We start from the raw sequence: 20,096 nt of genomic DNA, 5'->3' as shown, positions 1-20,096 counted from the left end.
TTCTCTCTCTCTCTTTTTTTTATTTAAAATTTTTTTTATTTTTCCACAAAGGTTCCACTTTCTAAGGGTTTAGAAATATCTTTTAGAGATATTTACTAAAACTTTTATTCATGAAATTATGTAATGTTTGGGACTTGCTTCTAAATAATACAAGAAGTGGGAAGGTAGATAGGACAGGACGCGCTGTGCATTGATGGGTACATGAAGGCTTTGTCGACTTTTGATCGTACTTCATATTTTCCATAGTGAAGGAAAATAAGATGTGTGTGTATGTGTGTGTAAGCCATGCCTTTAGGTTAAAAAAACTTATCATCTAAACATCTCAAATGTCCAGTGACCGAGGTCTTGTAAAAAGGCATGAGAAGAGGCTACAGATGGAGGCAGGGGCTTGTGAGCCGTGCTTGGACTTGTGGACATCTTTGCTCCTTGATGGTAGACTTACCATCTTGGTATTTATCTTTATCATTTGGTAGAGCAATACAAGAGAGTTGCAGTTAGTTACTCGCCTCTAGGAATACAGGAATCTCTAGGGAAAGTTCAGGAAGAACTCCCATGGGGGAGTAGAGAGGAATCATGCTTTACCCAACGGCCAGCCTTTTGAAAATGGCTGAACACAAAACAAAACAGACTGTTGGATTAGGTCAGAATAACAGAGATTCCACTTTTTAATGTGTTCATGGTTTTTACGAAACAAATCTCTTTGAATGATTGGATTGAAACCCTGGGAAATTGATAAATTGAGTCTATAGCCTAATAAGTCAGCATAGGTCTAGTTTCCATAGCAGGTGAGCTGTCAGTAGCTGGAAGCACTCAGCCTCTTGCTTGGCTCCCGGCAGAGTTATTCACTGATGGACATCTTTAATGGTTTGCTTTTTTTAATCCCAGGATTTCCTTCAAATGCTGCTGGAGAACATCCCAGAAGAAAAAAGGTAAGGACTAATTTAGAAATTAAGAGCCCAGTTTTACTTTTAATGTTAAAAATGACATTGCCATTGGTTAGCTTATCGCAGCCTAGAAGGCTCAGTCTTTCTGTCTTAATAGGGGCAGGGACCTAGTTCTGCCATTGGGAGTACAAAATCATCAGCCAAACTTTGGGCCAAGACCCAGTGGATATAGGAAGCCAGTGCACACGACTGAAGACCCCCAAAGTCAGGAGTCCTGAAAGTGGTATGGGAGGCAAGCCAAACACAATCTGTGGCCTTAGCTGCTGCGGAAAGAATGGAGGAGAGGGAAGTTTGAAAAGTCAAGGTAGCTCCAGTTAAGGTGGCTTAATATAAGGAAATGCTGTTTAATTAAAGGCAAAAATGTAGTTCAGTAGTAACAGCTTGGGATGTAAAATCAGGCTCTCCTAGATTTTAAGCCCAGCCCTGCCACTTTTGTTTGTTTGTTGAGATGGAGTGTCACTCTGTCACCCAGGATGGACTGCAGTGGCACAATCTTGGCTTACTACAAACTCCACCTCTCAGGCTTAGGTGATTCTCCTGCCTCAGCCTCCTGCATAGCTGGGAATACAGGCGCCCACCACGCCCAGCTAACTTTTGTATTTTTAGTAGAGTCAGGGTTTTGCTATGTTGTCCAGGCTGGTCTTAAACACCTCACCTCAGGTGATCCACCCCCCTTGGCCTCCCAAAGTGCTGGGATTATAGGCATATGCCACCACACCCCACTAATTTTTGTAGTTTTAGTAGAGTTCCCAGGCTGGTCTCAAGCTCCTGACCTCAAGAGATCTACCCGCCTTGGCCTCCCAAAGTGCTGGAATTGCCAGTTCTTAGCTATGACATTTGGAGCAAGTCACATAATCCCTCCAAATTTCAGTTTTTTAACCTATCTGGCAGGGTTTTAGAGAGGGTTAAAGGAGCCAGCATATGTTTTAAAAGTAGGTGTTCAGTTAATGACTGATGTAGCTATTATAATCATCTGTGTATCAGGCACTGATCCAGGATCCAGGATCTACATACAGTAATCATTTAACTCTTACTATAGCATAGTTCAGCATCGTCATGATAGTGATTATTATAAGCCAGCACTGAAGTTGACCACATGCAGACACTCATTTAATCCTCAAAACAACACCATTTGGTCCATGATGTTTTTATTCCTGTTATACTAACAAGAGGACCAAGATCTCACAGCTGTATGTGGTAGGGTTGGAATTTTAGCCCAAGTTGTCTGGCTCTAGAACCTATGCTCTTATCTACTATGTTACAGTTGAGGAAACTGAGGTGCCAAGATCCTTCAGCAAGCAAAACAGCATAGATGGAATTAGGCCCATCTGGATCTGGCCCGTGTTTTTTCAGTACACTGCTCAGCACCAGCTCACTGCCCTGGAAGGAAGGAGATTCTCATTTTTGGAGGCATCCAGTTTTAGACTGACTGACCACTGACAGGGTTTGCAGGGGAGTCTTAGGACCAACGTTTAGGGTTAAAATAGGTTCATTCCAACCCTCTCCTAACTTCCTATCTTGGCTTACGTGTTGAAAAGTGAATACCCTGAAACATAATTTCTTTCTTTTTTTTTTTTTTTTGAGACGGAGTTCTGCTCTTGTTACCCAGGCTGGAGTGCAATGGCGCGATCTCGGCTCACTGTAACCTCCGCCTCCCGGGCTCAAGCAATTCTCCTGCCTCAGCCTCCCGAGTAGCTGGGACTACAGGCGTGCGCCACCATGCCCAGCTAATTTTTGTATTTTCAGTAGAGACGGGGTTTCACCTTGTTGACCAGGATGGTCTCGATCAATTGACCTCGTGATCCACCCGCCTCCGCCTCCCAAAGTGCTGGGATTACAGGCGTGAGCCACCGCACCCGGCGAAACATAATTTCTAATAGCAAAATTGGTATTCAAACATTAAACGGAGGCATCTTGAGAAATTAAACATTTCTTTGAAAAGAATTAACATTACTTGCCTCATTTCTGACCCACGGTTTAGCTATGTTTTTATGCATGTAACAGATTTCCAAGTGTGGAAATGAATTCTTTGACACAGACATAGATTCATGCAAGGCCAGTCACCTCCATGTTAATGAGCCTGTCGTACAGGCAGTGTGAATTGGGTGTCTCCAGGGTACAGTATCAGGGCTCTTGCTACCAGGCTAGGTGCAGGAGATGATATGCAGATTCAGGAGAGGATCCAGGGCTCATAAGGACATGCAGGTTTTGTTCTAAGCATTGGGTTTTTTTGGCTTTTTCTGTGTAAACTTCTCTTTTACCTTCCATTCAGAATGGCTCCAAATTCTTTCTTCAATAGTGGAAGTATTATTGTTAGTCAGGTTTTTTAATACTTAATAGTGGTCTGTGTTTGTGGGTACATGTGGTATTTTGGTGTGTGCATACCATGTGTCATGATCAGATCAGGGCAGCTGGGACATCTGTCACCCCAGACGTGCACCCCTTCTTTATGTTGGGAACATTTCACTCCCTCTCTTCCAGCAATTTTGAACAATGCAACAAATTATTGTTAGCTTTAAACACATGACTGTGGTATCAAACACTAGATCTTACTTCACTAACTGTATTTTTGTACTGATTATACACACACATAAAGCAAGCCAGTGCATCATATAGGATTAACATACCCATATTTGATAAATTTCTTTGTTTCTACCTTTTCATGTTTATGCCTCTTCATGTGGAAAAAGTCTTATCCAGGGAGATGGCATGGGGCCTTAGAAATTGGCCAAGATTTCTAAGGCCCCACACAGTCTCCCTGGATGGAACTTTCTCTAAGCATTTCAGGAGGCTGCTCAAAGGAAATGTGGCTTGTTTTGGGAGGTCTGAAATGTTTTCAGATTTACTGTCTTGGAGGGATTTAAAAAAAAAAAACACCAGACATATGGGGTTTCTTCATGCAAAAATCCCATCACATGTGGCTGTTGTCCCTGAGATCAAGAAGACCATTTACCTGCAGGATATATTTTTTTCCTTTTCTTCATACCTACCCTAGAATAGCTTTTCAGTTCCTCTGACAGAATGAAGCAGTTTCCTTAGGAACTAAAGCAGAAAAAAGAATATGGATAGAAATGGTGTATTACTTTCTTAAGCCGTTACCAGAGTCTGTTTCTGACTGGTGACTATGCATTCCTTCTTTCAAAAGAACTTCTTAGGGCGGAAATGTAGTGATTTTCACTGAAGCAACAAAGTGCATTTTTAGTTTTAGAGGTCTTCTCTTTTTTAATCCTCTTCCTAATAAGGTTATGGAGTTTATTTGGTTGGCCCCTGAGCCCTCTGGCTCCGGGGGAACCTGGATTTTATCATTGTGAGTATTTATTGAGGCTGCACACGGAGCCCACAAAGAGACTTTTGTTGTTGTAATTGTGGAAGAGCAGTGTCCGTGTCTTATTGGTAGCCACCAATCACCAATCACATGCCTTTGACAGGATACCTCTCCCAGTTAGGATCACGTTTTGTCTAGCAGGCTTAAGCCTCTTTTTAAAAAAATCTCCTTAAAAGCTAAGGAGATTTTACTTTTACAATGAATTGATTTCAGCAGATATACCAGAATATATTTTGAAATTCAAAATCTTTTTGCCTGCTAACTAATCTCAGAATCTAGTTAAGCTATTCAAGCAGACTGTTTACCCTATTAGTTATGCGACATATTGTACCAATTTTACCTAGGTCTCCAAAGACCCCACACCAACCCCCCGGAGCCTCTAATCTTTGGCCTCTGTTGCAAACTGATCCTTGGGCTCATCTGTTAGGCACGTGAGCCGTTCTGATGAGGCAAGTTTTTTCAGATCAGACCAGTCAGTCAGTGTTCAGGGGCCAGCACTCTCTAGGCCTTACTGCCTTTGCATTGTTCTCTTGCTTTGATTTATTCAACATTCTCTATCGAGCATCTCCAATACCAGGCTTTGGGCTGGACACTGGGGAACCGAGAGGAATAAATCCCACGAGTAGCCCTAGGAGGCTCTCAGCCGACTACTAAAGACGAAAACAGAAACAAGTCATTATGACTCCATGTAGGAAGTGCTCTGCTGAGGTTCGGAGTCCTGGGGACGCAGAGAAGGAATCATCAGTCCCAGCCTTGAGCTTCGAGGCACCTACCTCTAACGGGTTTAAGGAAGGCAGTACCCTCAGCAGACTGGAAAGACACCTGCCGAGGGCAGCGTTGAAGAGAGATGGGGGCGGAGAGGACTGGAAGCCAGGAGAGCAATTAGAAACCAACAGAGTGGTTCGGTCAGGAGACCTGGAGAGCTGGAACTGTGCAGGGACGGTGACCATGGTGGTGGCTTTGAGAGTGACGAACGGCTCCGAGGCATCCTTTAGAGTTACCACAGATAAGACTTGGCTGACTGGTTGTGCAAGTTGAGTCCGACTTTTCTTTCTTAGCCATTAAGTCACACTCTGAAGGAGCATTGGGAGTGCAAGAGGGCAGGTGTTTGGGGAGTCTGCGTGGGGCAGAGGGAGTGGAAGGGGCGAGCATTCGAAGGCAGAAAGATGCTGTCAGATAAAACTGAAAGTGCTCAGAAGAAAACCCCAGACAAATCCTGAGCAGTGGCCTCTCCTGGTGAAGGAGCACCGTGGAGCCCCTTATGCCGGTGTCCTTGCCTGCCTGGCGTTCCGGTGTTAGCAGCAGCTGTCCCTCCTTCCCTTGCCTGTCAGTCACCGTGTTTGCATGTGCATGCTCCTGTGTTTGTTTTAATCTAATACTATTCCTCCCCCACGGAGCTACACAGTACTCGTTTTATAAATGTGACCTCGGCAATCTTTATTATCTACCCAAGCACAAATGACTTGTTTTGATCAAGAAAATAAATAGGCCGGGCACCATGGCTCATGCCTGTAATCCCAGCACTTTGGGTGGTCAAGGCAGGATCACTTCGAGCTCCGGAGTTGGAGACCAGCCTGGCCAACATGGTAAAAACCCACCTCTACAAAAAATACAAAAATTAGCCTGTGTGGTGGTGCATGTCTGTCTGTAGTCTCAGCTATGTGGGAGGCTGAGGTGGGAGGATGGCTTAAGCCCAGGAGTTTGAGGCTGCAGTGAGCTGAGATTGTGCCACTGCATGCCAGCCTGGGAGACAGAGTGAGACCCTGTCTCAAAAAAACAAAAAACGTAACTGTGTGCGCCGCTTTGAGATGTACCCATATGTAGAGAGGGAACTTAAACATGTAAACTAAGATATAGCCAGGTACGGTGGCTCACACCTGTAATCCCAGCACTTTGGGAGGCTGAGGTGGGTGGATCACAAGGTCAGGAGTTCAAACTAGCCTGGCCAAGATGGTGAAACCCCATCTCAACTAACAATACAAAAATTAGTCGGACTTGGTGGCGGAGCCTGTAATCCCAGCTACTCAGGAGGCTGAGGCAGAGAATTGCTTGAACCTGGGAGGTGGAGGTTGTAGTGAGCCGAGATTGCACCATGGCACTCCAGCCTGGGCAACAGGGTGAGACTCCGTCTCAAGAAACAAACTAAGATGTCAACATCGACACAGATGTAAATTAAATTTCAGAACACGGGCATTTTCCATTCCAGACCCTGAGCTCTGCAGTATCCACTGCCTTACCTCTGTCTAGTTGTACTTCCAAATTCTTTAGGTCTATCATTTAGTTCATGTGAAGATGGCTAGGGCTGTGTGCTTCCCTTCGGAGGCACCGACGTCCGTGATCTTCAGGATCTCAAGAGCTGAAGACAGGAGACAAGAGTGATGAAGACATTTCTCTTGATCAGCCACATGTTGATAGGCACAAGTAGCAGATATGTTCAATAATCTCCGTCTTTGTCACCCCAACCTTGGAAATCAGCTGAGTGAGCAAATACAGGCATGGGAAACCTCGTCTTCATACAAGCCTGTTGATTTGTTTAACTTCATGGAGAGGTGAACACTTGGTTACTTTCTTGCTTTACACACAGCTTGTTTTTCTAACCAGTATCATGCCAAGGTGGCCAGCATATTTTCTCGCCTGCTGTGTTAAGTAAGTGTGACCAAATTTATAGCTCCGAGGGACTGGAGACCATTGATACTCAGAGTTGCCCTGTAGGATGTGGGAGTGCACCAGGGAACAGCCAGCCAGAGGGCAAAGCCACCTGCTGTTCCTCATACCCAGGAGGCCCGGGGCTAAGGCCTGGGTTTCAGTACTGAGGTGGGAAGTCCACACTCACTAGTATAGATATGGAGGACTTGCAGTCATGGTCTGTGTACTTTTAGCTCCCTGGATAAAATCAATTTCCATAGTGATCAGACATGCAGAAGAGTAATTTCCTGTAAGTTCTGGGTCCTGGCTAAGTGGAAATGCTTCTGCTTGTCTGTTGGGATTATTTAAGCCACATGACCTCAGAGGGAAAAATTCACTGTTGGCTTAGATTCTGAGTATCTTGATTAGAAAAAGTCAGCTTTTAGTTTAACCACTGCATAAATCCAAGCACAGACCTAAAAATTCACCTGCAGTGTCATTTCAATAATTACGCTCAAAACAGCAGAAACTACGTACATGTCATCTTTCTTCCTGTGACCTACAGCCTATTTTTTCCCCTGTGCTACATGCATGCTATTTTCTTTCTACCACAGATAGTCCCTTTCTTCCCTGAAAATTAAACATTTTTCTGTAGTCTCTCATGATTTCCTTGGGAGGTAAGGCCAGTCATAGTACCTTAAAATTTTTTTTAGCACCTGGAATTAATGCTTTCGTCTTTGTCTCATAATTTAACATCTGATTCCACATTAACAATCCCCAAATAGGACATGATGCAGTGTGATATCGACACTGATTCCGGAAGTTTAGAAACCTGGGTTTTTTCCTTTGCTGACTTGGGTCAGAGTCCTCCTATGCTAAGAAGCCACATGACAATTGACACTCACTTCCCAAGGATATTATGAGAAATGAATAATGGTTATAAGATGCTTCAAACCTTTCCAAAGAAAAGTGATCTGAAAACACATGCTCTTTTCATTCAAGCAGAGTGCCTTTTGCCTCTGGATGGAGCTGACCGACCAGCTCTCCTGCTCTCACACTTTTGCCCCTGCCCGAGGGTCTCCCGATCTCTTCAGAAATGTAACTGAAAGGCTGACAAACAGGGCAGCCACACAGGAGCCAGGCCGTTTTCAGCAGGAGAGATGTTAATGACAGGGGGAAGTGGGCATGGTTTGGAGCAGGCATAAACCCACCCCTTCTGCCAGCTTGTCTGTTCCATGGTAGAAACCCACGTGTCATGAGCCTGAGTTTAGCATAGAAAGAAAACCTGAGGTTTCGTAACCGGGCAGCAAAGGTTCAAATCCCAGCTCTTTAAGTAGCATCTGTATGGCCTTGGATACATTTCTTAATTTCTTGGAACCTGTATTTGTTCATCTCTAAGATGAAGACAATAATACTGGTCTTGGGGCTGGGTGTGATGGCTCACGCCTGTAATCCCAGCACTTTGGGAGGCTGGGATCATTTGAGGCCAGAAGTTTAAGACCAGCCTGGGCAATATAGTGAGACCCTGTCTCTACAGAAAATTTGAAAAATTAGGCATGGTAATACATGCCTGTAGTCCCAGCTACTCAGAAGGCTGAGGTGGGAGGATCATCTCAGCCCTGGAGGCAGAGGCTGCAGTAAGCTGAGATTGAGCTCCTGCACTCCAGCCTGGGTGACAAAGTGGGACCCTGTCTCAAATAATAATAATAATAACGGTCTTGCACAGTTACTGTGAAGTACAGATGAGACTCTGCCTACTGTGTCTGATACACAGTAGATGTTCAATAAGCAGTTGCTTCTATTTTATGCCTTTTCTTGGCAGTGGATAGAGGACTTTTTGTTTCATTTTTAGTGCCACTGTAGAATAGTATCTGTATGTGCAAGTACTATGTTAGAGCAGAATTTGCCTTAATATTTGCCAATTAACTAACCCTCTGTGTTGGCCAAAGACTGTGGCACAGGGAAATTGTATGCAGCCACATACTTCCTACGGAACATCGCCCTGCAGATTCCTGGGGCCCACTGTCTGCACAGCGTCTCCCAGCCCTCCAGCTGGACTGCCCCAGTGCTGCCCTCCGAGTCTGCCCCCAGCACATCCTTCCATGTGGGCCCCATTCGTGGCCTCCTGTGGAAACGTTCCGCACGTTCCGGTGTGGTCTCTCTGCCTCCAGCCTCTTCTCCCCCGCTTTTTCTTTCTTGACTCGGTTCTCTGCCATGTCCCTCTGCAGCCGTGCTTCAGAGCCTCCGTGGCAAAGGCAGGGCCGGGTAGCAGAGACTCCAGAGTCCCCGCAGGACCCCCTGTTTTCTTACTCAGCTCATTCTGGAGCTGAACGGAGCTGACGGAGTCTGCACACCACTGCACGGGCGTTCCTGCTCCTGCTGTTTGTCCCGGATGGGCTTTTCCTCCATTTCTGTTGGCTCTGCCCCACCAGGACCCAGTCATGCACGGCCTCTTTGGGAAGCCTCTCCTGATGCGCCTCGCCTTGTCCTCCTTTACCTGCCCCACCTGCGGTGGTGGTTCTTCCACACCTGGACGACCATCACGTCTACAAGCACTGGTAGCATTCTGCCTGGTGCCTGTCACGCGCCCCTAATCGACAGTCACTCCCTGGATTTCCCCATCCCAGCCTTCCTCAGAACCTGTGTCCGGTAGCCATCCAGTGAATGTTCACTGCATAGAGAAGGTTGCCTGTTTTTCCGTCTTCTCCAGTGAAGACTGGACCTCACTTAGTAACATTCCAGGGCTAAACTCCCCAACCCCTCCTCCATGCCACCCCTAGAGAAGAGTCTGTAAGGGAAAATTCCCAAAGGAAATTTATGTTTGTGTCTTGATAGGCACTCCTCCATGCTGATGCACAACAGCTGTTCCCTATCTTTTGTAAAATCACTCAAAAATAGCAATTAAGTCACTCCTCGGACTTCTCTTTTCCAGGATATTCAACCTCAGTTCCCTTAATCTCCCTTGTGGATGCTTCCCCTTTTGATTGTCAATATTGCTCTTTCTAAATCCTTTCCAAATTCTGCATCTTCCTCTTAAATATCTTATGGGAAAGGTGAAGACTTGTTTTCAGTTCAGAAGACAGCCTCTTTTTTTTTTTCCTTGAAACAGAATCTCATTTTATCGCCCAGGCTGGAGTGCAGTGGTGTCATCCCTGCTCACAGCAACTTCTGCTTCCCAGGCTCAACCCATCGGCCTACCTCAGCCTCCTAGATAGCTGGGACTATACAAGCATGCCACCATGCCCAGCTAATTTTGTATTTTTGTATTTTGCCATGTTGCTCAGGCTGGTCTTGAACTCCTGGCCTCAAGTGATCTTCCTGCCTCAGCCTCCCAAAGCATTGGGGTTACAGGCATGAGCCACCGTGCCCAGCCCAGAAGTCAGCCTCTTGCTCTGGCCTTCCTCAGGTTTGCTTGAAGGATGGGTGATAGGAGCTTCGGCCTCAGGGTTCTGGACATAGAAATGTCCCTCTCTGGCTGGAAAGGAAGCCAGTGAAGGACACTTTCCTGCCTGTGCACAAGTAAACTTGAAGTTACTTTATTTTCTAGTGAAATGTGTAAAGATGGAGGTAAGATAGATTTTATAATGTGCGTTGATGACAAGGCTGCCCAGTGGAAGGCCTGTGCTTGTTGAGTGTGAATGCACTGTCCCCACCTTAACTGCTGCGGCACATGCCACTGGAGAGGACAGTTCATTTGGTGGCAGGGTCAGGTTCCTGCCCTTAGTCCTGAGCAGCCTTGGGCTTTCGGAGCTCGCGGAGGCTTCTGCAGTACTCTGTCTTGCCTGCCCTGATTTAGAGGCACAGGTCCATTTTCTTCTCCGACCCTCTTCATTGGTGTTTCTCTCTAACTGGTCAGTCAGCCCCACTCTCCTCTTGGCAAATTGGTACTGCCCATTAAGGGCATCTCTAGCCTCTCTCCCAAGTAATTAAAGCTTAAGAAAGAACACTGACCTGGCCGGGTGCAGTGGCTCAGGCCTGTAATCCCAGCACTTTGAGAGGCCTGGGTGGGTGGATCATGAGGTCAAGAGATCAAGACCATCCTGGCCAACATGGTGAAACGCTCTACTAAATATACAAAAACGTCTCTACTAAAAATACAAAATTTAGCTGGACATGCTGGCATGCACCTGTAGTCCCAGCTACTCAAGAGGCTGAGGCAGGAGAATCTCTTGAACCTGGGAGGTGGAGGTCGCAGCGAGCGAAGATTGTGCCACCGCACTCCATCCAGCAGTCTGGTTACAGAACTTGGTCTCAAAAAAAGACAACACTGATCTTACAGAAGGTGCTCTGAGAGTTTTCTTCTCTCTTCAAGTCTCCCATGCCTCCACCACACACACATAGACACACGTGTGCACACATCCATGCATGCGCACACTCCTACACTCTCATAGCTTACAGGGGGACATGGCCATTTGCCCTGAGACGGGTGCTGTGAAATGACTACTGAGAAGCAGTGGAAGACCCAGCGATGGTGGCACTGGGCTTTCTGTGAAGCTGACCCATAATTCCACTGAGTCTGGGACCCTGGAGGATCTGTAGAGGTAGTCCCCTCCCCTTCTCCTGCCTGGAAATCACACAGAAGGCCATCATCTTTCATATGAACTCGAAGGCTTTTTTTATGTGTAAGCCCTCTTTCCCTCTGTGAACTTTTTCTGTTTTGAAATAGCAGTTGCCTTTTTTATTTTTATTTTTGAGACAGAGTCTCGCTGTGTCACCAGACTAGAGTGCAGTGGCGCAATCTCGGCTCACTGCAACCTCCGTCTCCTGGGTTCAAGCAGTTCTCCTGCCGCAGCCTCCCAAGTAGCTGGGATTACAGACATGTGCCACCACGCCCAGCTAATTTTTGTATTTTTAATAGAGATGGGGTTTCACCATGCTAGCAGGATGGTCTTGATCTGCTGACCTCGAGATCCGGCCACCTCAGCCTCCCAAAGTGCTGGGATTATAGGCGTGCGCCACTGCACCCAGCCAGCAATTGCCTTTTTAAGTAGCCTTTCCTTTTGCGCTTAGCGAGGGAGAATGAGGTGCATCAATGAGTGACCAGTGAAGGGGAAGAAAAGGAAGAGAAAATCAGTCCCCTTATCCTCCACCCCTACCCAAACCAACCCCTCCCTCCCTTTCTACCTCACTGCTCCCTCATCTGCAACACCACCCACAGGATCGGAGGAGGGGGGCACCTGGCCTTTAGGCTCCTTACCTCTGTGTAACGCTGTATCTTTTCATGACTTCTAGAATTCCAAAAGGGAGGGAGAGAGCAGGTCTATATGGTTACATACTTTTATATATGCTATATTAAGATTTAAAAGATGCAGAGCTTCACAACTTGGAAGTATCTTGCTGGAAAAGTGAATATTTTAAAGGAATACTTTTTAATGAGTCTACAATTAAATGTACGTTCATTCATTCAAATAAAAAATATGAGGACCCTTTTTCATACCAGGGATGAGATCTCAGATGGTTTCAGTTCAGCGAGGAGACAGTAACTAAGGTGAGTAGTTGAACAAGGACTCAGTCACAAGCTGGGGTGGATGCTGTGAGACACAGAACAGAGAGGGGCACAGATGTTACGGGCCCTGGGGAGGCCTTGCCTCAGCCTGGGAGGAGGTCAAGAGAGGCCTCTCTGTAAGCGGAGATCCTGGGTATGAGCAAGAGTTATCTGGAAAAGGTTGAGAGGATGGGTCTACTTTAAGCTGCGTTAGCCAAGGAAGACAGGAGGACACAGCCCGAGATCTGGTGATCCTAAATATACTGAAGACTTAGTGAAAGGAGTCGTCGAGTCAGCAGGGCATGAAAGCGCAAGAATTTCAGCTGACTTTTGGCCGGGGGCGGTGGCTCACGCCTATAATCCCAGCACCTTGGGAAGCCAAGGTGGGTGGATCACAAGGTCAAGAGATCGAGACCATCCTGGTCAACATGATGAAACCCCCGTCTCTACTAAAAATACAAAAATTAGCTGGGCGTGGTGGCGCACGCCTGTAGTCCCAGCTACTTGGGAGGCTGGGGCAGGAGAATTGCCTGAACGCAGGAGGTGGAGGTTGCGGTGAGCGGAGATGGCGCCATTGCACTCCAGCCTGGGTAACAAGAGCGAAACTCCGTCTTAAAAAAAAAAAAAAAAAGAATTTCAGCTGACTTTAGATAGGACATACCAAGCAATCATAACACCTCAAATAAAGCAGAACAGGGCGTGCTCGAAAGCAAACAGTGGAAGTGGTCGTCATGCCTTGCTCCTGAGCCTCTCTGTGGTCTGATAGCGATTTGTATTGTTTTGCTTGTTGTAGCCCATCTTTCCTATAAAGTACCGATTTTGTGTTGACGCACTAAATGCTATAATGTTCAGATTTCACTTTGCTTCACTGCTCTCCAGGAAGCAGCCATGCCCGATGGATGCTATGAATATGCCTTATCCTCCCAAAATTGGCTTTCCCAACCAAATCGTTCCTTTCAAAGCACTGAAAGCACCTGTGATTCTGTGCCCAGATGTTTAGATTTCATTGTGCATGTTGCTATTGATGAAGAGAAGCTGAGTCATGGGACTGGGCTTTAACCAAGGGGAGCGTTGCCCTTTCTTTAAAGCACAGGCACTTCTGGAATATCGATGCTGTGATGTGCCCAGTTAGAGAGAACCAGTCTGTATAATAAGTGCTCTGTCACTTTTTAATCCTTTACTTTTTGTTGTTTTATTTCTAAAGGCTTGAGTTGTCTGTTGAAAACATCTACCAAGACTGGCTTGAGAGTTCCGGAATACCAAAGGTAACTAATAACCACTTTAGTAGAGTCCATGGAGAACAGTGATGCTTGCTGCTTAGCACATCAATCATGGCAGTGATTTCTTAATGTATGTGTAGAAAAGTAATTATCTTGTTGAGTGCAAGTATCCATAAGTCAGGATGACGCTGGTTTCCCTCCGCATTTCCGCCTGTTATTGTGGGATGTGCCTCTGGCCACTTTCAAGTGACCATGGCATAGGTGGAAGTGATGGTAGTCCCTGAACTCCATGCTAAATGAGGCCCTGCGAAATGTGAGGTAGATTTTGGGCAGAGCCACGAGGCAGCAGTTCCATGCGCCACCCCCACCCCCACCCCCACCTGGGGCAGGTGGCAGGGGGAGCGTTGTGTGTGGAGCGGCCAGCTTCCAGCTCTGCTCTTCGGCCAACACGAGAGTTGGTTTGCTGCCGCTGTCATCTGTCCTACCCCATGGTCCCTGTCCCTTGTTTCCCTGGCATGCCTGCGCCTCCCTCCTCTCTTGGTTCTGCATCGGTCTCCTGTCTCAAACCGGCCTTCTCACCTGGCTGACCCATTTACATTCGTTTTGCTGTCTTAGGGACCTGGGCTCATCCCAGCTGGAGATTTTTGTTCTCTCCCTCCCTTTCAGTCCATGGGCAACTCTAAGGGAGAAACCTTTTTCTGGCCATCCCTATCTCTGTGGATATCACCTGGCCTGGGGTCTCCTCTCCCTGTCTACTCTCCTCCAGCCCTCCACCCCCCAGAGACCATTGGCCCAGGCCCCTTCGCCAAGTCGAATGCTGGCCCTGACAAGCCTAGGTCCTGGGAAGTCTGAGGGTGGCATCCCAGATGTGTGGTCAGAGGACCCTGCAGGCCGGAGCTCTCTCAGTCTGGGGCAGCCCCCAGAGTGGCTGCAGGCTGGGCCTGACCCAGGGTCATGGGCTTTGGTGTCTGGGGGAGGACCCGTGTGGTGAGGCAGGCAGGCCCTGTAGCCTGGTGGTTTCTTGTTTCATGGCCGGTTACATGAGCTTCCCCTTGGGAGGGTCTCAATGTCAGTGAATGTCTGTGAACCATGAAATGAAGGGACAAGAGGGGCTGCTCTCCATTACCTTTTCATCCCCTACTCACTTCTTTGTCCATTTTCACCACACAGGGAAATGTCAGCCATCAGCCACCATAAGCTCATTCCTTAAAGAGGACAGTTTGCCTTCAGTTCAGGAATGTGTGTCACCTGTTACAAATTATTTTTTTGCTCCAGTCTTTTCTGGGAGCAAAAAAGAATAAAATCCCGAGTCTTACAAAGAAAACAGACCAGGGGTGGGACAAGGCAGCGCATGATTGGGGGCAGTGCCTTTCACTCATGTGTATGACAGTGAGGACCCGTGGGCTCTGAGGCAGTGACTTCCAAACCAGACTGCTTGCTGAGGACAAACATGCAGGAAAAAACAAGTTAAGCTTTGCCAGTTATGAATAACCAAGCCTTTGGTAAAACTCCCTTCATGTTTTAGATGGGAGTGTAGGTGGTGGGGGACGTTTGCTGAAGCCTTTTGCCTTGTGATCCTAAGCCAGGGTGTTACAAGGCTCCCAGACATTCTTAGTGTGACCTGGAAGCTGGGAGCTCCAGTAACTGGCTCCCAAATTTCCTGGCCTGGAACAAGAAGGCTGCTGTTTGCAGCCGTTAGCCCCTAGGCAGGGAGAAAGAAAGAGACCTTAATCCAGTGCCCAGAAGCAGGCGCACCCCACTTAGGCTGTGGTGCTGGGGCTGGCCCTGTCACTGCCAAGGGCTCTGTAATTTCCCCTGCAGAGGAGGAGGCTTTGCTGCCAGCAGGAGGCTTTTGGTTTTCATTAAAAGAGGGAGGGGTCTATGGAAGGGAGAGGTTTGCCTCTGAGCTATACATTTTTTCCAAAGGTCTAGTTGCATTAGGGACAGCTTATAATGTAGACAAGGATCTCTGCTATAAACTGAAGAAACCTGCTGTCAAAACAGCCAGGTGCAATGAGGCCAACCGGCTATAAATTGTCTTTAAGACCCAACTGGTATTTCCTTGGGTATTTCACTGTTCAGTAAAAAAAGCGTCAGACAGAAAGGACCCTGATTTAGCGCATGCCTTGCCATTGGTGTGTGATCAGATGGCGTCTTTCATCTCTTCTACCCATTTCGGCCATGATTTCCGTGGCTGCTGCTGATTTACCTGCTTCTGAGCCTGTTTCCCACTCCTCGAGAGTTCCTTCTCATTTCCACTTCAGTGAAAGGCTCTACAAGGACCTGAGACCCTCTGGTTACAGGAGGCTCGTGGTGAATGGGACACCTTGTTCTTTGTCCCCATCATTGTAATATAAAGTTACTGGGATTCTTGCCCTGGAATGACAACCAGGGCCCTGAAATTGCTCTGATGCTCTTTGTTCTTGTAAAAATTTCTGTCCACCAGCAATTGAAGTCATTCATGACAGAAGAGTCACGTTCTGCTCTCGGAGTTTTCATTCCACAGTCTACAGAGGCTTTTTGTCATCTCTCAGGAAGACTCGCCTTGTGGTTGGCCTCAATTTTCCTTTTTGGCTATGTCAAATGGAAATCATTTTTAAAAAGTGGAAATAGCTTCAGTGGCAATAAAAGTGAGCATGAGCCCTGAAGAAGCAAAAGAAATTGGATCTAACCGTCTTTAAACAGTATCCCAACTCTGTCATCTTTGGCCTTGCAAATTGCGAGATTTAAAATTGATTGTACCATTGGTACTATAGATTATTTCTTTTTATGACGTTATTTCTGGTTGTAGAAGAATTACACATTTACTCTAGGATGTTAAAAAGTCTAAATAAGAAGATAAAAATGACCCAGAGACAATTTTTTATGTACCTCTTTTCACTCTTTGTTCTGGGTATGTAAATACATATTTTGCTCTTTTTTTTCTCTCCCTCTTTAAAAGTGAAAATAACATGCCCTCTATAGCAAATTCAAACAATAGCAAAATAGAAAATGTGACTCTCCTTGCTGCCCTCAGTCGCACCTCCAGAGATCACCCACACCTGATAGCAGCCCGCTGTGTCCGCCCACAGTTTCCGTGCTGAACAGCATGTAGGCGCACATTCCTTTGTATTAAAATTAGAGTCTTATCTTCCAAAAATCCTTTAAATTATTCATTTAAGGATATACAGAGAGTAGTTTCCCACATTCCTTAATATAATTCAAGAACAATAATGTTTTTTTGTTTTTTGGAGACAGGGTCTCACTCCGTCACCCAGGCTAGAGTGCAGTGGCCCGATCCCAGCTCACCGTTGCCTCAACCTCCCAGGCTACGGTGAAAGGGCAATACTTTTAAAGAACTACACCACTTCCTGATGAACAGCACCATAATCAAATTTACAGGGGGCCTACCCCCCACTATTAGAATTGTATGCTGTGCAAATATTCTCACAAAGTTGCACATTCCACTAATTTGACAGCTCTGTAAGTAGATTTTGATTTTTTTTTTCATTTCTGTCCAAACAAAGGTCTTCCTCGGCCCCACAGCTCTGTATTCTAGTCTTCTTTTAAAACACTTACATGCAAATATACAAGAAATGACTTTCTGCATCCAGCCTTTCTTCTACACTCCTTATTTTAGCTGCTACAGAAGTCTTTTTTTTTTTTTTTTTTGAGACAGAGTCTCATTCTGCCGCCCAGACTGAAGTGAAGTGCAGTGGCGGGATCTCAGCTCACTGCAACCTCTGCCTCCGGGTTCAAGCGATTCTTCTGCCACAGCCTCCCAGGCAGTTGGGACTGCAGGCATGCACCACCACGTCTGGCTAATTTTTGTATTTTTAGTAAGGGATGGAGTTTTACCACATTGGCCAGGCTGGTCTTGAACTCCTAACCTGGAGATCAGCCCACCTCAGCCTCCCAAAATGCTGAGATTACAGGCAGGAGCCACTGCGCCTGGCCAGTTGCTACAGAACACTGACTCCTCCCTTTCTTGGATTTCTTCCCTGCATTGCCAAGTCCTGAGGCCCTTCTGTACACACTTATCAAATATCTAATTTTCTTCCCTAGCACCTCCGCCATTTATAAACTATGCTTTGTTTGGACTAGTGCAATAGCTAACTGGTCCGTTTTGATTCATCGCTCATATCAATGCCAGGTAAATCTTCCCACAACACAGCTCAGACCCATTCTTCTCACCAGAGACTTTTCCTTCATGGACAATACATTTAGAATAAGCTCCTTGGCCTGCTCTTTGAGGCTACCAGCAGACTGCTCAAAGCCGCCCTTTTCAACTTTATTTCCCATCATCCTGGAGATATGCCTAGTCATGACTATTAGTGTACAGGTATTTGCAAGCTTTCCCATCAGCCTGCCTTTGTGCCTGCCCTTTGCTCCTTGGCATGCTTTCCTTTCCCTGTCTTTAGCATGCATCACAACCTACCTTTCATTGTTTCTGTCTGTTTATGTCCCATGCCGTGCCCTACCCTCCGCCCCTGGAAAGAAGGGTTATGTCTCTAAGCCTCATCCTGTAGTACCTGTTGTGGTGCTTATCTCTTCTGGGCTTTGCATATATTAGTAGATGCTCAGGGGCTCACCATCCAATGCACTAGCTACCCTGTGGTTGGTAAGCATTTGAAATATATCGAAAGCGCCTGAGGGGCTGATTTTTCAATTTGATCTTAATTAAATTTAAATTTAAAATCTCATAATTTATTGTTTGAAATACCTTGGGTATGTGAATGAATCTACTTTTTCAACTCTGAATATTATGAAATATAAATAGAGACCAAACATTTCTGATTAAAATTTAGCACCAAAATTGAGATGGACTATGAGAACATATCAGATTTAGGAGAGTTAGTACAAAAATGGAGGTAAATATTTCATTAATGTTTTTAAAAATACTGGTTACATATTGAAATGATAATATTTTAGATACATTGCAGCTCAATGTAGACACCCAATAAAATATATTAAAATTAATTCTACCTGTTACTTCTCAGTTTTTTGTTTTTGTTTTTGTTTTTTTGAGTTGGAGTCTCACTCTGTCACCAGGCTGGAGTGCAGTGGCACTATCTCAGCTCACTGCAACTTCCATTTCCTAGGTTCAAGCAATTCTCCTGCCTCAGCCTCCCCAGTAGCTGGAACTACAAGCACGTGCCACCATGCCCAGCTAATTTTTGTATTTTTAGTAGAGATGGGGTTTCACCATGTTGGCCAGGATGGTCTTGATCTCCTGACCTCATGATCCACCCACCTCAGCCTCCCAAAGTGCTGGAATAACAGGTGTGAGCCACCATGCCCAGCCAGACTTCTTACTTTTTAAATGTAGCAACTAGAAAACTTAAAATGACACATGTGGTTTGCATATATTCCTGTTGAATAGAGCTGTTCTAATGCTATTAGTTGAATTAAAATCTGAGTACAGAATAGATATGAGTGAAATCATCTGTATTTTTGTCAAATGTGTGGGTAAAGATAGAGCTGGTTAATCCATAGACACCCTTCAATTTGCTGTGACAGCACGGATGATGAGAATCCACAGGTTCAGGGCGGGAGTGCTAGGTTCACAGTAGACATTCAGAGGGCGTGAACTAGCAGCCTTGCATCAGCTCTGGGTTTCAACTCCCGGTTGACCTGTTTCCTGAGGTGTCAACAACAGGTACACTGCCTCAGGTGAACCTCACATGTCTTCTGTACCTCAGTCTCCTCTTTGGAGGAAGTACTCAGCAGCCAGTTCCTAGCAAAATTATTCGCAGCAGCGGCAATAAGGAGGAGAGAGAAGATGGGAAATGAGCCGACAAGTAATGTGTCCCAGAAATAGGCAGAAAGCAACTTGGGTTCCCAGACTTGCTCCTGAATCCCAGAATTTAGAACAAAAGGTTATTTTGTCATCTTGGGAAAATGCCACGTCTTTCCAAGCAAACACCTGCAAGTTGCCAGAGGCTGCACAAGCAGATGACAGAAAACTGAAGTCTTGTAGGAAAAATGCTGCAATCATAAAAATGAGAATACTTGATAAGACGGTATGCAAGAGGCTTTCTGCATTAGTCACGATGTGCTTTTAGCACAGGGAAACTCAGCTGGTCTCATCAGAGAATAACTAGTAGGCTTCTTATAGCACGTATTATGCAATATTATCAACATAATTTTAAGGCCCATTAGGATACTGGATCTCATTGGTGTCTGTAAGAATTCTACTTTAATAGTCAAGAAAACTGAGACTGATTATTTTGCAAATTCCAGAGAAAATATATTTTTCAAATTATATGTACCATGATATCTTTGGTTCTTTTATATCTATAATAGCAGTTGCCGTAACGTGGTATACTATTTGGGCTCCTAATAATTTTGCTGTCATTTTTGTCCAGTAGTTCAACTTACATTTTCTAAGTGACTAAGCTTCTTGTCAAGGATCCTTAAAGACACGTGGAGTAGGTTCTCCGGCCTCACTTGGGGCAGCACCTAAAATGCCTCTGAGTCATCAAAGTCACTTCTGTTTTTTTTTTTTTTTTTTTTTT

General features: G+C 45.7%; 1 protein-coding gene across 15 annotated transcripts in view; it reads left to right on the top strand.

Moving 5' to 3' along the window:
• AOPEP (aminopeptidase O (putative)) overlaps positions 1 to 20,096 on the top strand; it is a 379,056-nt gene that overhangs the window by 256,635 nt on the left and 102,325 nt on the right. For 14 of the 15 annotated variants that reach the window (XR_005203205.1, XR_005203206.1, XR_001830582.2 and 11 more), the window contains 2 exons: positions 886 to 929; positions 13,584 to 13,644. Coding sequence is in view for 10 of the 15 variants with exons in the window: in XM_017547221.2 (XP_017402710.1) it covers positions 886 to 929; positions 13,584 to 13,644 (105 nt within the window). In the remaining 5 variants the exon portion in view is untranslated. Of the gene's footprint in view, positions 1 to 885; positions 930 to 13,583; positions 13,645 to 14,769; positions 17,275 to 20,096 lie in introns of those variants that run through there. The other variant, XM_017547229.2, reaches the window with a different exon arrangement.

Source organism: Cebus imitator, unplaced genomic scaffold (genome assembly GCF_001604975.1).
Source record: "Cebus imitator isolate Cc_AM_T3 unplaced genomic scaffold, Cebus_imitator-1.0 Scaffold196, whole genome shotgun sequence".
Classification (NCBI taxonomy): Eukaryota; Metazoa; Chordata; class Mammalia; order Primates; family Cebidae; genus Cebus; species Cebus imitator.
The sequence above is the reverse complement of the archived record's forward strand: the minus strand, read 5'-3'. Positions and strand labels throughout refer to the sequence as shown.